The following is a 17372-nucleotide window of genomic DNA, read 5'->3' on the forward strand; positions in this document are numbered from 1 at the left end:
TCCGGCTGCCCTGTGGAGGCTTCACACAGCTATCCCTGGCTATCCCCCACCTCCCAGAAAAGCCCCCAAGAGCCGTGCTCCCTTTAAAGAGTGCACGGCTCTTGGCTGGCTTTTGTGGGAGGTGGGGGAAGGGACAGAGGGCAGCTTAGTCGCGCGCAGCCTCTTCCGGGCAGGGGAAGCCTTCATCCCGCTGCCTGGGAGAGACTTCGCGCGGCTATCCCAAAAGCCAGAACAGCAAGAGGCTATCCCAGAAGCCAGATCCCTCTTGCTGTTCTGGCTTCTGGGATTCAGAATATTTTTTTTTCTTGTTTTCCTCCTCCAAAAACTAGGTGCGTCTTATGATCTGCTGCATCTTATAGAGCGAAAAATACGGTACCTGCTGGTGAAAGATGGGTAATCATTTGAATCAATAATGCTAATGGTAATAATAGTAAAGTCCCCCCAACCACCCATCGCCATTCCAGGTTCCGGCACCCGGAGATAACTGACTCCACCAATAAAAGCCCAGCCACCTTGTAGAGTGTGTTCTCCGTACAGGGATTCTCGGCCTGAACTACAATGTAGGCGTGCAGGAAGTTGGAGGCGATCATGTCCGGGACGAAGGGCGTGTTCTCGTCCTGGAAGATGATGGCCACGATGTCGTTCCCGATGTGCCGTTTCCTCTGCAGCTATGAGCAGGAGGAGAGAGAGGAGAGGAGAGGGTCATTGTTTCAGTCCCACTCGCTTTTGCTCACCCAGGAGGTGGGGGGAGAGGAAAACACACACACACACACACACACACACACACACAAAGGGGGTTTCAGGCCAGGAGGCAACCAAGTCAAGGCAAGCTGTGAGTGCCAGCAGCTCGTAAGGTGGTGCTTCCACCGGTGCACTGCCGGCTACGCCTTTCCTCTACCCTCCTGGCTGCGCTTTCCTCCGCCATCGAAGCCACGTCCCTACCTGCTGAGTATCCCCCTCCGTGTAGGGCAGCTTGGTGGACACATGGAACATGATCTCCTTGTTTCGGAAGTTGTAGTAGACCGACTCTGTCCCTGTCTGCCCGTGGGTCACGTCGAGGCCCCCCCGAAACCTGCACCCCACAGAAAGACACAGGCCTGAGACCAGTTCAAGGGCTGTGCCTTCAACAGCTTTGAGTGTTTTCAGGAGCGAAAAACAACAACTGTGCCCCTCCTCCCTGGCATGCAGCTGGGTCTTGGGGGCGGGGCAGACGTAAAGGAGCCCCCTGTTCTCCCTCTGTACCGACTCTACTCACCCCTTGAAGTCCTGCAACTTGACTTTCTGGCCCAAGAATTCAAGGAATTCGACGAATGCTGGGCTCTCCTCCGTGGTGCTGAAGAGCTCCTCTTCTGAAGTCTGCAGATAAGAGGCAGAGTTGTATGTGTTGATGCTCAAAGAGAGGGCTTGGCTTACAGCCATGGGGTGGGGGGAGGAGGTCTCTGTGCATCCCTAACCCAGACCACCTTGAAGGGGAAAGGACTGGCCAGACGTAAGAGCTTACAGCCCTCTCCTGTTAGCACCCCAGTTAACTTAAGAAGACTCCTGTGCTAGTTGGATTCAGCCAATGGGGGCTCCGCGATCCTGTCCTCAGGTGGTCAAGCAGCTGCTGAAATGGTACCCAGGAACAAGAGCTCTCTCCCCTCCTGTAGTTTCCAGGAACTGGGGTTCAAAAGCATTGCAGCGATTGCCCTCTCCCTTCCATGAATTTGACCAATCCTCTTCTAAAGCCATCCATATTGGGGAGAGGGATCATTTTTGCTTTTAGGGAGAAGGATGTGCTTCAGTTTTAGTTTAGTTTAGTTTTTAGTTTAGAGAGAGAGATGATATAGACCATGGGAAGGCAAAGAAAGGTCTGGGGGCCGGATCTGGCCCAATCACCTTCTAAATCTGGCCCACGGAGGGTCCGGAAATCAGCATGTTTTTACATGAGTAGAATGTGTCCTTTTATTTTAAAATGCATCTCTGGCTTATTTGCGGGGCCTGCCTGGTGTTTTTACATGAGTAGAATGTGTGCTTTTATTTAAAATGCATCTCTGGATTATTTGTGGGGCATAGGAATTCATTCATCCCCCCCCCCCCCAGGTCTGAGGGACGGTGGACTGGCCTCCTGCTGAAAAAAATTGCTCACCCCTGAATTATAGAAATAGATATATTAATGAGAAAAGTATCAGGCTGCAATCTCTAAGTCCAAATTCAGGACAGAAAGTAGATCAGAATCAACTGGTAGATCTTGCGGGATCTGCAGGAGGGCTATTCTCACAGGCTCCCAACTGGGTCATAACAGCAACACAAGTCTCCTCCCCCCCCCCCCCGCCATGCCTACAAGTTTCAAACCGGGGTGCTGAGATGAAGAATGCAGCCTTCAAGTGCGAAGAAAGAACGGCCAGTTCAAGTTCTGCTCTGGAATGGGAAACCAAAACCCCACGCCCAGATTGTACAAGACACTCTGTCATTTCATTTCATTTTCAGGCTGGTAGGTCTCACGGTTGCAGGAAAACCCCCACAAATCTGAAGTCATGCCGGTTGTAATTCATTGGGTTTTAATCTGTGGGTGCTGCACCCTTTTGAGGGGGGCTGAGAGGTCGAATAATCTACAGTGGTACCTCGGGTTACATACGCTTCAGGTTATATACGCTTCAGGTTACAGACTCCGCTAACCCAGAAATATTACCTCAGGTTAAGAACTTTGCTTCAGGATGAGAACAGAAATCATGCTCCGGCAGCGCGGCAGCAGGAGGCCCCATTAGCTAAAGTGGTGCTTCAGGTTAAGAACAGTTTCAGGTTAAGAATGGACCTCCAGAACGAATTAAGTACTAAACTCGAGGTACCACTGTATAGACCAAGCAGGGGCAGTTTACGCTCTGAAAGAATAATGCCAAACTCAGCTATCCTTCGAAGCTCGCACTTCTCTAAATTTTGCAACGCAGCTCTCCAAGATGGGTGGGGGATAAAATTGTTGGGTGCGAAAATATAGGTTATTAGGAGAAAGTGGACATAAAACGCATGTACCAGTGAAAAAAATAACAAGCAAAAACGCATCTGGGGGGGAAATGTCTTGCAAAAACGTGTATCTATATCAGGGGAAACGGCTTCAGTCCGTTAACTTCAAGAGGTCTCGATCCCAACCTGGGCCGCTAGATGGAGCTCCCGCCACCTGGCAAAACCATACCTTTTAACAGGCTTAAAATGCAAACATTTTAAATAGAGAGGGTGGTGGGTGGTTTTGTGAAAGCTGGATCATGGTGTCTCTCCCCCTCCCTCCCCACTTTCCCTTTTCATCCCCTGAGAATCACTTGTCAATTGACTGCGTCTTTTTACCCCACCCCAAAGGATCAGAGCTTTGTCATGACTTCCTCAAGATAAAAGCTGCGCAGGAGGCACGAGAGCACTCAATTTAGCTCAGCTTTTTAAGAAAAGGCCCTCCTGCATGCTCTGGAGGGGGAGGCAGCTGTGTGCTGCCTGGGGGGGGGGTACCCCTCTCCTTCTCAGAGCTGATTTCTCAGGTGTGAAGGAGCCAGAGGTGTGTGTGGGGGGGGGAATGGGGAGGAATCCAGCATCCCTGAAGCAGCGCAGAGGTATTGCCGTTTGTTCAGGGGGAGAAGAAGGGGGGTCTCCAATGCTGGTGCAGAGTGGCTCCCTCCAGCCAGCAAACCCAAGAGGCAGGGCAGTCCACAGGGAACTACTAATACAGTGGATAACCTATAGCAGTGTTTCCCAACCTTTTTTGGGCAAAGGCACACTTCTTACATGAAAAAAATCTCGAGGCACACTACCATTAGAAAATGTTAAAAAAATTAACTCTGTGCCTATATTGACTATATAAAAAGTACAGTGGTGCCTCGCAAGACGAAATTAATTCGTTCCGCAAGTCTCTTCGTCTTGCGAGTTTTTCGTCTTGCAATGCACGGTTTCCCATAGGAATGCATTGAAAATCAATTAATGCGTTCCTAGGGAAACCGCCTTCAGACCAGGTCCGGGGACAGTCTGTCCCCCGACCTCTTCTGAAGGCTGGGGGGGACGGGGACAAGGGCTTTTCTTCCCACTGCCAGCCTTCAGAAGGCTGTTCTGAAGGCTGGCGGTGGGAAGAAAAGCCCTTCTTCCCACCTCCCGCCCCGCAAGCTCCGGGGACAGGAGGGCTTTGCTGCCGACCGCCAGCATTTTAAAAGCCCCTGCTGTCCCGGGGCGATTTTAAAATGCTGGCGGGCGGGAGCGAAGTCTCCGCTGCCCCGAGGAGATTTTAAAATGCTGGGGGTCGGCAGCGAACGCTTCGCTCCCGCCCGCCAGCATTTTAAGATCGCCCGGGGCAGCGGAGAAGTCTCCGCTGTCCCGGGAAGGCAGGCGGGGGGAGCAAAGACTTTTGCCCCCGCCTGCCTTCAGAAGAGGTCCAGGACCTCGTTCCGATGCCCGGCGGCAGGGTGCGAGGTTCCCGCCCCACCGCCCGGCATCGGGGCATCGTTCCGATGCCGGGCGGCAGGGTGCGAGGTTCCCGCCCCACCGCCCGGCATCGGGGCATCGTTCCGATGCCGGGCGGCGGAGGGAGAGGTTCCCGCCCCACCGCCCGGCATCGGGGCATCGTTCCGATGCCGGGCGGCGGGGTGCGAGGTTCCCGCCCCACCGCCCGGCATCGGGGCATCGTTCCGATGCCGGGCGGCGGGGGGAGAGGTTCCCGCCCCACCGCCCGGCATCGGGGCATCGTTCCGATGCCGGGCGGCGGGGGGAGAGGTTCCCGCCCCACCGCCCGGCATCGGGGCATCGTTCCGATGCCGGGCGGCGGGGGGAGAGGTTCCCGCCCCACCGCCCGGCATCGGGGCATCGTTCCGATGCCGGGCGGCGGGGGGAGAGGTTCCCGCCCCACCGCCCGGCATCGGGGCATCGTTCCGATGCCGGGCGGCGGGGTGCGAGGTTCCCGCCCCACCGCCCGGCATCGGGGCATCGTTCCGATGCCCGGCGGCGGGGTGCGAGGTTCCCGCCCCACCGCCCGGCATCGGGGCATCGTTCCGATGCCGGGCGGCGGGGTGCGAGGTTCCCGCCCCACCGCCCGGCATCGGGGCATCGTTCCGATGCCCGGCGGCGGGGTGCGAGGTTCCCGCCCCCCCGCCCCGCTTCGGAGCACCGGGAGAAGCGATCTCCCCGCAGCCCCTTGCTTCAAAAGAGGTCCGGGGCAGCGGGGAAGAAGTGCTGCGCTTCCCGCTGCCCCCGGACCTCTTTTGAAGCAAGGGGCTGCGGGGAGATCGCTTCTCCCCGCAAAGCCTTGCTTCAAAAGAGGTCCGGGGGCAGCGCTTCCCGCTGTCCCCGGACCTCTTTTGAAGCAAGGGGCGGTGGGGAGAAGCGATCTCGGGCGCCGCGGCGTGCAGGCGCACTGCTCGCTCCTCTTTCCGTGCAGGCGCCTTCTCTCGCTCTTCCCACGGCACACCAGGCAAGGTCTCACGGCACACCAGTGTGCCGCGGAACACCGGTTGGGAAACACTGACCTATAGTGATAACCTATGTTGGAAATGTAAAGAAAAAGAAGGAACCTTTTATCATATGTGGTGGAACTGCCCCAAGGTGAAAGACTTCTGGGAGAAGATTTATAATGAATTGAAAAAAAAATGTTGAAATATACTTTTATTAAGAAACCAGAAGCCTTTCTACTTGGAATAACAGGTTTGGAATTGCCCAAGAAAGATGTTAGACTGTTTCTGTATGCTGCAACTACAGCTGGAATTTTGTTGGCCAAGAATTGGAAAACACAAGAAGTGCCAAAAGTGGAGGAATGGCAGATGAATATGATAGACTTTTCGGAGCTAGCCGACCTGACTGGAAGAGTCCGCAACCAGAAGGAGGAGGAGTACCAGGAGGAATGGAGGAAATTTATAGACTATTTAGTTAAATATGCTAAGATAATTTAAATAGAAATACTTTCAAACACTAGATAGGCTTAGGGTTTAAATATGTGATGTTACAGAATAACATGTTTAAATTTAATATGAAAAGAAAGAAAGACGTTAATTGATTAAGTAACTTTTATGAGAAATCTGTTTTGGAAAACTGGTACAATGATATATACTGAAACTCAGCCAGCGGGGTTCGAGGGAGTCACGTAACAATGTTATTAAGAGTGGAATAATTACAGTTAGGGTTTATGTTTGTTTGTTTGTTTATAAATTTTGGAAAATCAGTAAAATTTTGGAAAAAGAAGGAGTAAGTGTTTTCAAACGTTCCTCGAAACCCAAACGTTCGATGCAGCTTCCGATCTGCAAAAAAAGCCTAGCTGTCAGCCAATCGGAAGCCGCGCCTCGGGATTGGAACGTTTCGGAAGTTGAACGTCCTGAAAACGAGTAAAAAAAAAAGGCGCTTTATAAAAAAGAGAGGGAGAGAACGGACCCCAAGGAGCCGTCTAGTCTGACGGCTTGCTTTCATGCAAAGCAGGAATCGCAGGACCAAACCAGAGACCTTCCGCAGGCAGGACGGATGCTCTGCCACTAAGCTATAGGGACTTCCAAACAAAAGAAAGTAAAATTCCAGCCTTCAAGTTTCCGAGTAAAGGACTATGCTCTGCAGCGATGCTTCTGAATGCTAGTTGCTGGAAGCCACAGGAGGAGAGAGGGCTGCTGCGCTTAGGTCATCCTGGAGGGTCTTCCTGAAGGAGCGTCTCCACCCCCATTGTTCTGCCCGGATGCTGAGGTCCAGCACCGAAGGCCTTCTGGCGGTTCCCTCATTGCGAGAAGCAAAGCTACAGGGAACCAGGCAGAGGGCCTTCTCGGTAGTGGTGCCCTCCCTGTGGAACGCCCTCCCACCAGATGTCAAAGAGAACAACTACCAGACTTCTAGAAGACATCTGAAGGCAGCCCTGTTTAGGGAAGCTTTTAATGTTTAGTGCATTACTGTATTTTAATATTTGGTTGGAAGCCACCCAGAGTGGCTGGGGGCGGGGCCAGCCAGATGGGTGGGGTACAAATAATAAATAATAAAAAATTATTATTATAATTTTTTTGGGATGATTCAGCTGCAGACCTGTTCTGCCACTGCTTCCTCCTCAAAGAAGGTGCCTTCATCTGGTCCAGGACCTCCTGGATATTTATATCCCCCCCCCCCCAGAGCTCACCTGCCTCCCTGGCAAGAAGCCAGGGTACTCACCTGGCCCAGCTTCTGGTAGATGACACCGAACTTGAAGTTATTGCTGATGACGTGTTCATCAAAGGTCACGATGAGTCGAGAGGCCTGGAGAGGGGGCGGGGCAGGTTGGCGGCGGCGGGGGGGGGGGGGAGAAAATCTGGTGAGTTCAGCGAGCGGAGCCTCAGACGTCAACCATATCTACCTGGTCCAAACATTCCCTGGGAACTAGGGATTCCCCCAGATCCTGCTGTAGCACACATGGAGGGGAGCCTGAGGCATGGGGGCCACAGGAAACCCCATTGCCTCTGGCTCCCGACACATCTCACCCCCACCAAAAGTTCCTTTCTTGGCTTTTAAATTTGCCTTCTCCTCTCTCTTTCCTGCTCTGCAGCTTCAGAAAAGCTGGCTGAAGTATTTTATTAGGTAAGAATAAACTGCTTTTTATAGAAAACACTTCTGAAGCTGCAGAACAGGAAGGAGATAGGAGATGGAAAATTTAAAATTCTGGTTTTCAGTTTCAATAATTTTACAGTCATTTTAACGTTTCGAAACCTGACTTCCTTCCTCCTCTTCCTGCGGTTCCTCAAATTTATTTTTAATACTTTCTGCATATATACATAGGATGGAAAGACTGTGAGGCATGGACCTCCTGAGGAAATATAAAACACAAAATACGCAATAAAAACAAAAACAAGAGAACCCATTAACTCCCCCCCTTCCAAAACACATTTTAAAAGGGCACTAGATGCCAGCCAGCCAAAGGCCTGGTTAAAGAGCAACGGTTTTGCCTGGCACCTAAATATATGCAATGAAGGTGCCCAGTGAGGCTCCCTGGAGAGAGCATTCCACAAAGGGGGAGCCACGGCAGAAAAGGCCCTGTTCTTGTCTTGCTATCCTCTGGACCTCTTGCTCTCAGGGTCTGAGTAGGTTCATATGGAGAGAGGTGGTCCTAGAGGTATTGCAGTCCTGAGACATTTATTATAAATTAACTCTGAGGCAGCCACAGAGCTTTTATATCAGATCAGTTAATTCCGAATACTACAAAATGCTTGATATAGCCTTCCCTTAAGAAAGCATCCAGGTTGTTGAGCACTACCTCAAGACTGATTTTCAGGAGAAGGCGTCCAAGAAACCAAATAAATACCCATATTTCAGCGAGTTTCCTCCTCGCTCCTACCTTTGGGTACAGCACGGGGTAAAAGCGATCGACGTTGACGTCCTCGCACACCAACTGCGGCCAAGAGAGACAGACAGACACTAAGACATCACAAGGGGTTGGACCCAACTCTACATTTCTAGGATTCCAGGATCACAAAAGGAACTGGTTCCTTTTGCACAGGCACAAGAGGAAATTCCATCCAGGCCACTGCTGCCGCCGTTCTGCTAACAGAACAGCCATTTTCCTTTTTGGGGCAGAGAAGAAGTCCAACAGGTGCAGCTTCTGCCATCGTGGTGCCGCAATAACTGAGGGGTGTGTGAGAGATTGCAGTTCCCTACTGTCGCCCCCACTGAATTGCACTTTCTGTCGGGCTGAATCCATCAATGGTCCAGACACAACTCCTGTCCCCTGGGGGGCAGTCTCTGACTTGACTGACAGGTCACAGCACGGGACAGCCAACTTTTCCAGCAGGGGGCCAGTCTGCTGTCCCTCAGACCTCGTGGGGGGCCAGACTATATTTTTTGAGGGGGGGGGAGAGATGCAAGAGCACTATGAGCCCCAGTGGCTGCTTAGCTGTGTCTTGCGAGTGGCAGGGGCTGGCGGCAGCGGCGGAGGGACGATGAGCGGTGCAAGAAAGGGCTCCGGAGAGGAGCTGCTTAAAATGGCCCCCGCTCGAGCTCTGCTGCTTCTGGCACCAACAAGGCCCAGCCCCCTTCCTCCTCTAGGCAGGGCGGGGAGAAGCCAGGAGGAGGGAGGGAGGCGCCGCCGTGGGAGGGAGAGGCAAAGAATGTGTCCGCTTGCGATCCACGCAGAGATTTCTGGACCATCCGCAGGCCGGATCCAGAAGGCAATTGGGCCTGATCTGGCCAGCGTACCTTAGTTTGCCTACCTATGGGTCACACCAGCAGTGCTTTTGCAAGGCAAGGGTCCGAGGGCATCTCCCTCCCTCCCATCACACCCTTTTCACCCCCACCCCCAATACTTGCCTTTGCCATCTGGACAACGTTGGGGAACTCGGTCAGGCAGGAGATGGGGATGACGTCGTGGTAAGTCCGACATTTCGTCCTGCGGGGGAAGAGGGCAGAGGAGATGGGCGGAAGCCAGGCAGAAGATTTCACCTCCCGAGAAAAGATCGAGGGAAGAGAGGGGGACTTCCCCTTTCTGCCTCGCCCCAGCATTAATGGGAAGTCCCATAGCAGCTGGAGACCCAAGTTTGAGAAACACTGATCTAGTGCAGTACAGCACTGTCTTCATGTACTGGGAACGGCTCTCTAGAGCTTAGCAACAGGGGTCGGCAAGGCTTACTGGGCATGGGCCGGATCCATAGCTGTCAACGTTTTCCTTTTTTTAAGGGAAATTCCCTTATTCCGAATAGGATTCCTCGTAAGAAAAGGGAAAAGTTGACAGCTATGGCCAGATCACTCCCGCAGAGATCCTCCGTGGTCCGGGCTGGCACAACATGACGGCGGAAAATGTGCCTGTGCGTGCCCACACGCCAAAAATTGTTTCTGCACAGGCACAATTTTCGGCATCTGGGCATGCGCAGAAGCGATTTCCGGTGCCCCAGACATGCACAGACACGATTTCCGGTGTCTGGGCATGTGCAGAAACAATTTCTGGAGCCAGGGAAGAGAGTCCCCACGCCGTGCTGCACTGATCTAGCACAGCGCGCAGGGACTCACCAAGCATGTGGCTTGGTTCAGGGGCGGCTCGGGGGCCAGTTAAACAGCCTCCATGGGCTGCTTCCGGCCCATGGGCCTTAGGTTGCTGACCTCGGGCTTAGGAACATCCAGTCCAGCCTCCTGTTCTCACAGGGACCAACCAGATACCCATTATCGGAAACCAGCAGTCAGGATTCAAACACAAGACCGAGTGGGACTCAGAAGCCATTGTGGCTAAGAGCATTGTATTTCAGGTAGAGGAAATTCCCAGGCCTACCAGGAGAAGTTGCCACTTGGGGCTTTTTATTTTATTTTTATATACTTTTCATGTTTATACATTTCACTAATTTTGCAATCAATTTAACATTTCAAAACCTGACTACCTTCCCCCTCTTTCTGCGGTTCCTTCAATTTATTTTTAATTATCTTCCGCATATCCGAATTAACTTAATTTGCTCGTTTATCCATCTACTTTCAATGTATACTCTTATGAAAAGCTGCAGGTTATTCCAATAATCCTGCCAATGTTCTTTTCTTTCTTTCTTTTAAAAGTTTTTATTTCATTTTAATACACCACATACAAAAAGAAAATAATGAAGATACACAAATATCCATCACCTCCTAACAACTAAAAAAAGGAAGAAAATAAAAACAAGAACAAGAACAAGAACAACACCAATACAATAAATATTACTCACAATACATTTAACATAAAAATGACTTTTTCCTATATAGCTCACTTATACTCCTTACTTCTATTTTTCATCCGTTATTCACTGCCATATTATAGCATATTTTGACTTTAATGTTATTTATTCTGTCCTAGGTTTTCCATCAGATTTAAAACTCCTACCAAAGTTATTCAAATGCTGCCACATATTTCAAACTGTCATTGCTGTTTTTCAAATACACTTTAAAGACTTCCCATTTTGTGGTAAATACTTCCTGCCAATGTTCTTATCTGTTTGCAGCTTGTTGGTTAAATAAACCATTTCCGTTCTTTTATAAAAAGATTTGTTATCTAGATTTCTTATTTTCCCAGTAAGTTTCACCAGAAAGAAACAAAGAGAGAGAGAGAGAGAGATAACACACTGAAAACAAAATTAAAAATTCTAGTCCTCATGATTCCGAATAAAGTTCTGAGTTAAACAGGGAGCTGCCTGGCACTGAGCTGCCCTTGCTCCATTGAGATCAGTTCTCAGTGGCAGCAACAGTTGCCCTGGGTTTCAAGACTTGGGTTTTCCTGCCCCCGCAGCTCCCCCTCTATTCCCACTCACCGCAGGAGCAAGCGCAGGTGCTCTTGATCTCCAATCACGTCGTACTTGAGGGAGAAGACGAGGTGCCCCAACGCCGCGTCCACAGAGTAGTAGTTAAAGTGCTCCTGGGTTGGTGGTGGGGAGGAAAAAGTTGAATATAAGAATGGAGGAAAACTACTACTGCAATGCAGACTCCCAGCTCCGTGGTGCCTCAGGGTTCCGTCCTCTCCCCCATGCTTTTTAATATCTCTATGAAGCCGCTGGGAGAGATCATCAGGGGGTTTGGGCTGGGTGTTCATCAGTATGCAGATGATACCCAGCTCTACATCTCTTTTAAATCAGAACCAGTGAAGGCAGTGAAGGTCCTGTGTGAGTGCCTGGAGGCGGTTGGAGGATGGATGGCGGCAAACAGATTGAGGTTGAATCCTGACAAGACAGAAGTACTGTTTTGGGGGGACAGGGGGCAGGCGGGTTTGGGGGACTCCCTGGTCCTGAATGGGGTAACTGTGCCCCTGAAGGACCAGGTGCGCAGCCTGGTAGTCATTTTGGACTCACAGCTGTCCATGGAGGTGCAAGTTAATTCTGTGTCCAGGGCAGCTGTCTACCAGCTCCACCTGGTACACAGGCTGAGACCCTACCTGCCTGCGAACTGTCTCGCCAGAATGGTGCATGCTCTAGTTATCTCCCGCTTGGACTACTGCAATGTGCTCTACGTGGGGCTACCTTTGAAGCTGACCCGGAAACTGCAATTAATCCAGAATGCGGCAGCTAGACTGGTGACTGGGAGCGACCGCCAGGACCACATAACACTGGTCCTGAGAGATCTGCATTGGCTCCCAGTACGTTTCCGAGCACAATTCAAAGTGTTGTTGCTGACCTTTAAAGCCCTAAACGGCCTCGGTCCAGTATACCTGAAGGAGTGTATCCACCCCCATCGTTCTGCCCAGACACTGAGATCCAGCACTAAGGGCCTTCTGGCAGTTCCCTCATTGCGAGAAGAAAAGCTACAAGGAACCAGGCATAGGGCCTTCTCGGTGGTGGCTCCCGCCCTGTGGAACGCCCTCCCATCAGATGTCAAAGAGATAAACAACTACCTGACATTCAGAAGACATCTTAAGGCAGCCCTGTTCAGGGAAGTTTTTAATGTATGACATATTAGTGTATTTTTGGTCTTTGTGGAAGCAGCCCAGAGTGGCTGGGGAAACCCAGCCAGATGGGCGGGGTACAAATAATAAATTATTGTTATTATTATTAGTAGTATTACTGTGAGGTGAGAGAGGTTGGCTGTTTTGTCCTTCCAGGTTCAAGGCAAAAGTCTTGGGGCCACCAGAAGGACCTGCAGCCCCAACACTTCCATTGCCCAGCCCTTATCTCCCAGAACCGCGGAAATATAATTCAAAAAGATGCAGGTACTTGCAAATGTCAAGGATTTCTCTTAACGCAAGGATTTATCCCGTAGTCCGTCCCCCACGACATCACCAGGGGCTGCCTCCAGGTCGCATGTCTGGGCCCTGAAAACTTGGCCCTAAAAAGCCCTAAATGGCCTTGGTCCAGTATACCTGATGGAGCGTGTCCACCCCCATTGTTCAGCCTGGACACTGAGATCCAGCGCCGAGGGCCTTCTGGTGGTTCCCTCCCTGCGAGAAATGAGGTCACAGGGAACCAGGCAGAGGACCTTCTCGGTGGTGGCACCCGCCCTGTGGAACGCCCTCCCTTCAGATGTGAAGAAAATAAGCAGCTATCTTCTCTTTAAAAGACATCTGAAGGCAGCCCTGTTTAGGGAAGTTTTTAATATTTAATGCTGTATTGTTTTTAACACTTGATTGGAAGCCGCCCAGAGTGGCTGGGGAAACTCAGCCAGATGGGCGGGGTATAAATAAATAAATTATTATTATTATTATTAGCCAACCAGATGCTCTCTGGGAAAGCCGACAAAGCAGGAAGTCTCCCCTTGCTGTCTTTCCCATTAGCAGCTGGTAAACTGCTCATGAGCCTGGAGGCTCCATGCGCGAGAGGCAAATTTTTCTCCCTTGAATCTGTCCGCCCGGGAGTTGGCGCCTGTCCTGCGGCTCCGAGTTCCACAGTTCAAAACCAGCAGAAAAAGAGGAGACCCTCTTTTGGTCTACCCAGCAACTTCCAGCTTCCAGTCTCAGTTAATGGGGCCACGGGACCCTGGTGCTTTGAGAGGGGGAGAACAGCTTGCCCTATCCCATGTGTAACGAGAACAATCGCCGCAATTAAAATGCAATATGACAAGCAGTTTTTAAAAAACATACGTTGCCGTCACAGAAATAAGGTGACTCCTGAAAAACACCCTTTCGTGCCCCCCACCTTTCCCCCTCATCTTACAAGCCCCGAAAGCTGCAAACTTTCCCTCGGTCCCCTTGATTGTTCAGTTGCCCCTTTCAGCAACTTTTCCATCTCTCCATTAACCTTTATGGACAAGGCCCCAGCCAGAAATTCAATAAATACTACTACTACTACTGCTACTACTACTACTACTACTACTACTACTAAAGAACAGCACACAGATTTGCGTAAAGGCAAGCTGGAGGAGGGGTGTGGGGCAAGGAGGAAGGATATGTTTTTCATGAGAGGAAAAGAGAGAGCCATAGAACTGTCAAGTTGGAAGGGATCCCCAAAGCTCATCTAGTCTGACCCTCTGTGACGCAGCAACCGCAACTGAAGCATTCCTAAAAGGTGGCCCTCCAACCTCTGCTTAAAATCCTCAAAGGAAGGTTTCCATGTTGTTATTACTCTTCTCTTTCTCTCAGTATTCTAAAATATACTTGGCTGAGAGTGGATTTCGTGCTCTTTATTCAGCTCATAGTGGTGAGGAGGAATGGAAGTTCCCCCAGAATGTCTGCCTTATATACATTATTTACACAATGGGCCCCACGTGATTGGCTAATTCCGGGATTCTCCTGTAGGCCAATCAGGTTGCGGATTCCCTTCCACCTGGAGCTGGATTGGGGTGGCTCCTGTGGACCAATCAGATTGCTGCATTCTGGATCCTATTGTTCTAGGACCAATCAGACTGCTGCCTTTTGGAACCTATTCAACTCGGTACACAACAGCTTCTCTGAATATTTTATCTCACTTTATTTGGGTAAGAACTGCATGCAAATTAAGGTGCTGAACAGAAGGAACAGGTCCCTGTATGAGAGACAGGGAAGAGGAAATCTCTCAGGGTGAGGAGAGAGGGGTGCCCCCCCCAGGCGAGAACCGGGAGGACACGCCCTTTTCTGTATGGGAGAAAAGTTAAGATGTATTTGTGAGAGAGGATCCTGAATTTCCCCTCTCTTCTACCTTTCCTTTCTTTTTTTATTCTCTTCTTTAATTTTTTTTTATTTCTTGTGCAATTAGCTTGTCTTTTGTTGCACAGTGAAAAGTGTTAATAAAACTTTATTTAAAAAAACAAGGGAGGAAGGAGAGTCCACCAGCTCCCAAGGGACCCCCATACCTTCCCCTCGAAGCACTGCCTTTATACACCCCTTGCCATCTTTCCTGGGTACACAGCAAATTCAAAAGAGGATTCAGAGACACCATTAAACCTCCCAAGAACATAAGACGAGTCTGCTGGATCGGGAGAAAGGGGCTGCAACCAAGTCCCACCATGTCCTGTTTTCAATTTGGCCAACCAGATGCCCCCAAAGGGAACCCACCAGAGCCCCCTCCCCTCCTGTGGTTTCCAGCTTTTAATATTTGATGTATTACTGTATTTTAATATTTTGTTGGAAGCTGCCCAGAGTGGCTGGGGAAGCCCAGCCAGATGGGCAGGGTATAAATAATAAATTATTATTATTATTATTATTATTATTAGTAGTAGTAGCAGCAGCAGTAAAGGGACCCCTGACCATTAGGTCCAGTCATGACCGACTCTGGGGTTGTGGCGCTCATCTTGCTTTATTGGCTGAGGGAACCGGTGTACAGCTCCTGGGTCATGTGGCCAGCATGACTAAGCCTCTTCTGGCGAACCAGAACAGCGCACGGAAACGCCGTTTACCTTCCCGCTGGAGTGGTACCTATTTATCTACTTGCACTATGACGTGCTTTCGAACTGCTAGGGTGGCAGGAGCAGGGACCGAGCAACGGAAGCTCTCCCCGTTGCGGGGATTCGAACCACCGACCTTCTGATCGGCAAGCCCTAGGCTCTGTGGTTTAACCCACAGTGCCACCCACGTCCCTCTAGTAGTAGTAGTAGTAGTAGTAGTAGTAGTAGTAGTAGTAGTATATTATTATTATTATATCCAGGAATATTTACTGCCTCTGACAGTGTGAGCATTTTCTAATCAGCCTTAAACTTTGGGACCTGTGTTTGCTGGAGGAGAGGAAGAAAAGGGGAAATTGGAGCGATAAACACTCTGCCCTCCCAGGGTGGCACAAAGCTACCCAGGCCGTCCCTGGCACAGCCCAGAGCCCCACCCTTGGCACACACGGAGCAGTTCCCGCTTGGCGAGGACCGCAAAGAGGAAAGAAAAAAGAAGGAAAACAACAGGTTGAAATGCAAATCAGCCTGCTCAGAGGACTTTGGCGATGCCCAGAGAAGGAGGGCAGGGTTCCCACTTGGAGGGCAACCCTCATAAGCTCACCCCCATGTCGCCACGGACCCGCTGGGCCAGGAAGGTGACCCCTGAAAGCCCTCCAAAACAATTTGTTGGCAAACAGAACATGGAAAGGGGACTGGAACAGGAATGGAGAAGGAGGAGGAAGAGGATTAGGAAGAGAAGCCTCACCTCTGATGTGGTCAACTTTTGGTCCTCCAGGTGTATGGCTAACAGGGGTGATGGAGTGTGGCACCATCTGGGGGTCACAGGTTGCCCTTCCAAGCATTAGGAGAAGGCAGAGTGCCGAGGAAGGTAGCTGGGGCAGTGAAGGTGTGTGATGGTCTATTTCGGGGCTGGGGAACCTGTTGCCCGCCAGATATACTCCCATCGGTCTAGGGAAGGCCAGGCAGCGGTCAGGGATGATGGGAGTTGTAGTCCAGCAACATCCAGTTGGGGCAAAGCTTCCGCACACCTGCCTTAGCTGAAGGCTCCAGATGCCAAGCTGAGATGTCTCCCTCCTGCTCCCCCCAAAAAAACAACCCAGCTAGTTTTGGCCCCCAAGTGGGACTCTGCACCTAATCTCCCTGCTTAACAATGGTCAATTTATGGAAATGTTTATGTCTTGCATTAACTTATTCATTCGATGCTAAAGATTCCCTGCCTTGACGCTTATCAGTCGCCTGGCTGTCAGATTGTTCATGCAGAGGTTATCAAAGAATTAATTTTATTCTGTTACTGGCTATCTTTCCTTGATATGAATTTTTAGCTCGGATTGTTTATTTCCCCCACAGATTAACCAATTGCTATGCGCTGCGTGCTTTGGGAACACACACCAAGGGGCCACGGACCACCTGGAAATTATGAAGGGTTTTGACGAACCATGTAAAAATTTGCCTGCCTGTCATAGCAACTGTAACCCGTTGAGCCAAATGTTGTAGGATTTATATTTGCGCTTTTAATGCCCCCTTCGATTTCTTATATATTGCATTTAACATTTTGAACTCCAGAATTGAAGTTGCAACGCAATAAAATACACTAAAACTAAAAGCAGCAATAAAAATACAATTAAAAATCAATATAATTTAATGCAAAGGATGCGCCGTCTCCTTGTCTTTGGACACAAATCCACAAACACGCTATGGACCACCTGACTTAAGCTTGCAAGCTGGAATCAATCTTTCAGTATGACAGCGCAAAAACTTTGGAACTCCCTGCCTGATGTGCTCTTTTTGACACCTGCTAAAAACCTTTTAGTTTAGGCAAAGTCTGTCCAGGCATGTAGAATGTTGATGTGTGTTTTAACCTGTTCTTAATATACTGCTGATTTTAATTTTTTGAAAAAGTTTTAAATCTTTTTTTTATTGTTCTTCCTGAAATTTTTAATGTTTTATTTTCTTTGTAAACTGCTTTGAATTATTATTATTTTACAATCAAATGGTATTTAGGGCCCCTTTGGTTTTAAGTTGCTTTGAATTGTTTTTTGGTTTTTTGTTGTATTAAACCCGCCCTGGGACCTTAGGGTGAATTGTGGCAATAAAGAACACGAAATAAATAAAAACCTTGGGTTCTGTAGTTCACCCCCTCACTAGGCTACAATTACTAGCATCTTTAACAATATGCTTTCCAAGCACAATTCAAAGTGTTGGTGCTG

The 17372-nt window shown here is 50.0% G+C and overlaps 1 protein-coding gene across 2 annotated transcripts in view; it reads right to left on the reverse strand.

Annotated features, from left to right (window-relative positions):
• Window positions 1–17372, reverse strand: part of RAP1GAP (RAP1 GTPase activating protein) — a 96119-nt gene that overhangs the window by 24608 nt on the left and 54139 nt on the right. The window contains exons 8-14 of one of the 2 annotated variants that reach the window (XM_081923140.1): window positions 11196–11299; window positions 9244–9322; window positions 8276–8329; window positions 7120–7203; window positions 1256–1356; window positions 943–1072; window positions 513–668 (exon numbers count right to left, since the gene is read on the reverse strand). In XM_081923140.1, coding sequence (XP_081779266.1) covers window positions 513–668; window positions 943–1072; window positions 1256–1356; window positions 7120–7203; window positions 8276–8329; window positions 9244–9322; window positions 11196–11299 — 708 coding nt within the window. Of the gene's footprint in view, window positions 1–512; window positions 669–942; window positions 1073–1255; window positions 1357–7119; window positions 7204–8275; window positions 8330–9243; window positions 9323–11195; window positions 11591–17372 lie in introns of those variants that run through there. The other variant, XM_081923139.1, reaches the window with a different exon arrangement.

Source organism: Podarcis melisellensis, assembly GCF_964234715.1.
Source record: "Podarcis melisellensis genome assembly, chromosome: 8".
NCBI lineage: Eukaryota > Metazoa > Chordata > Lepidosauria > Squamata > Lacertidae > Podarcis > Podarcis melisellensis.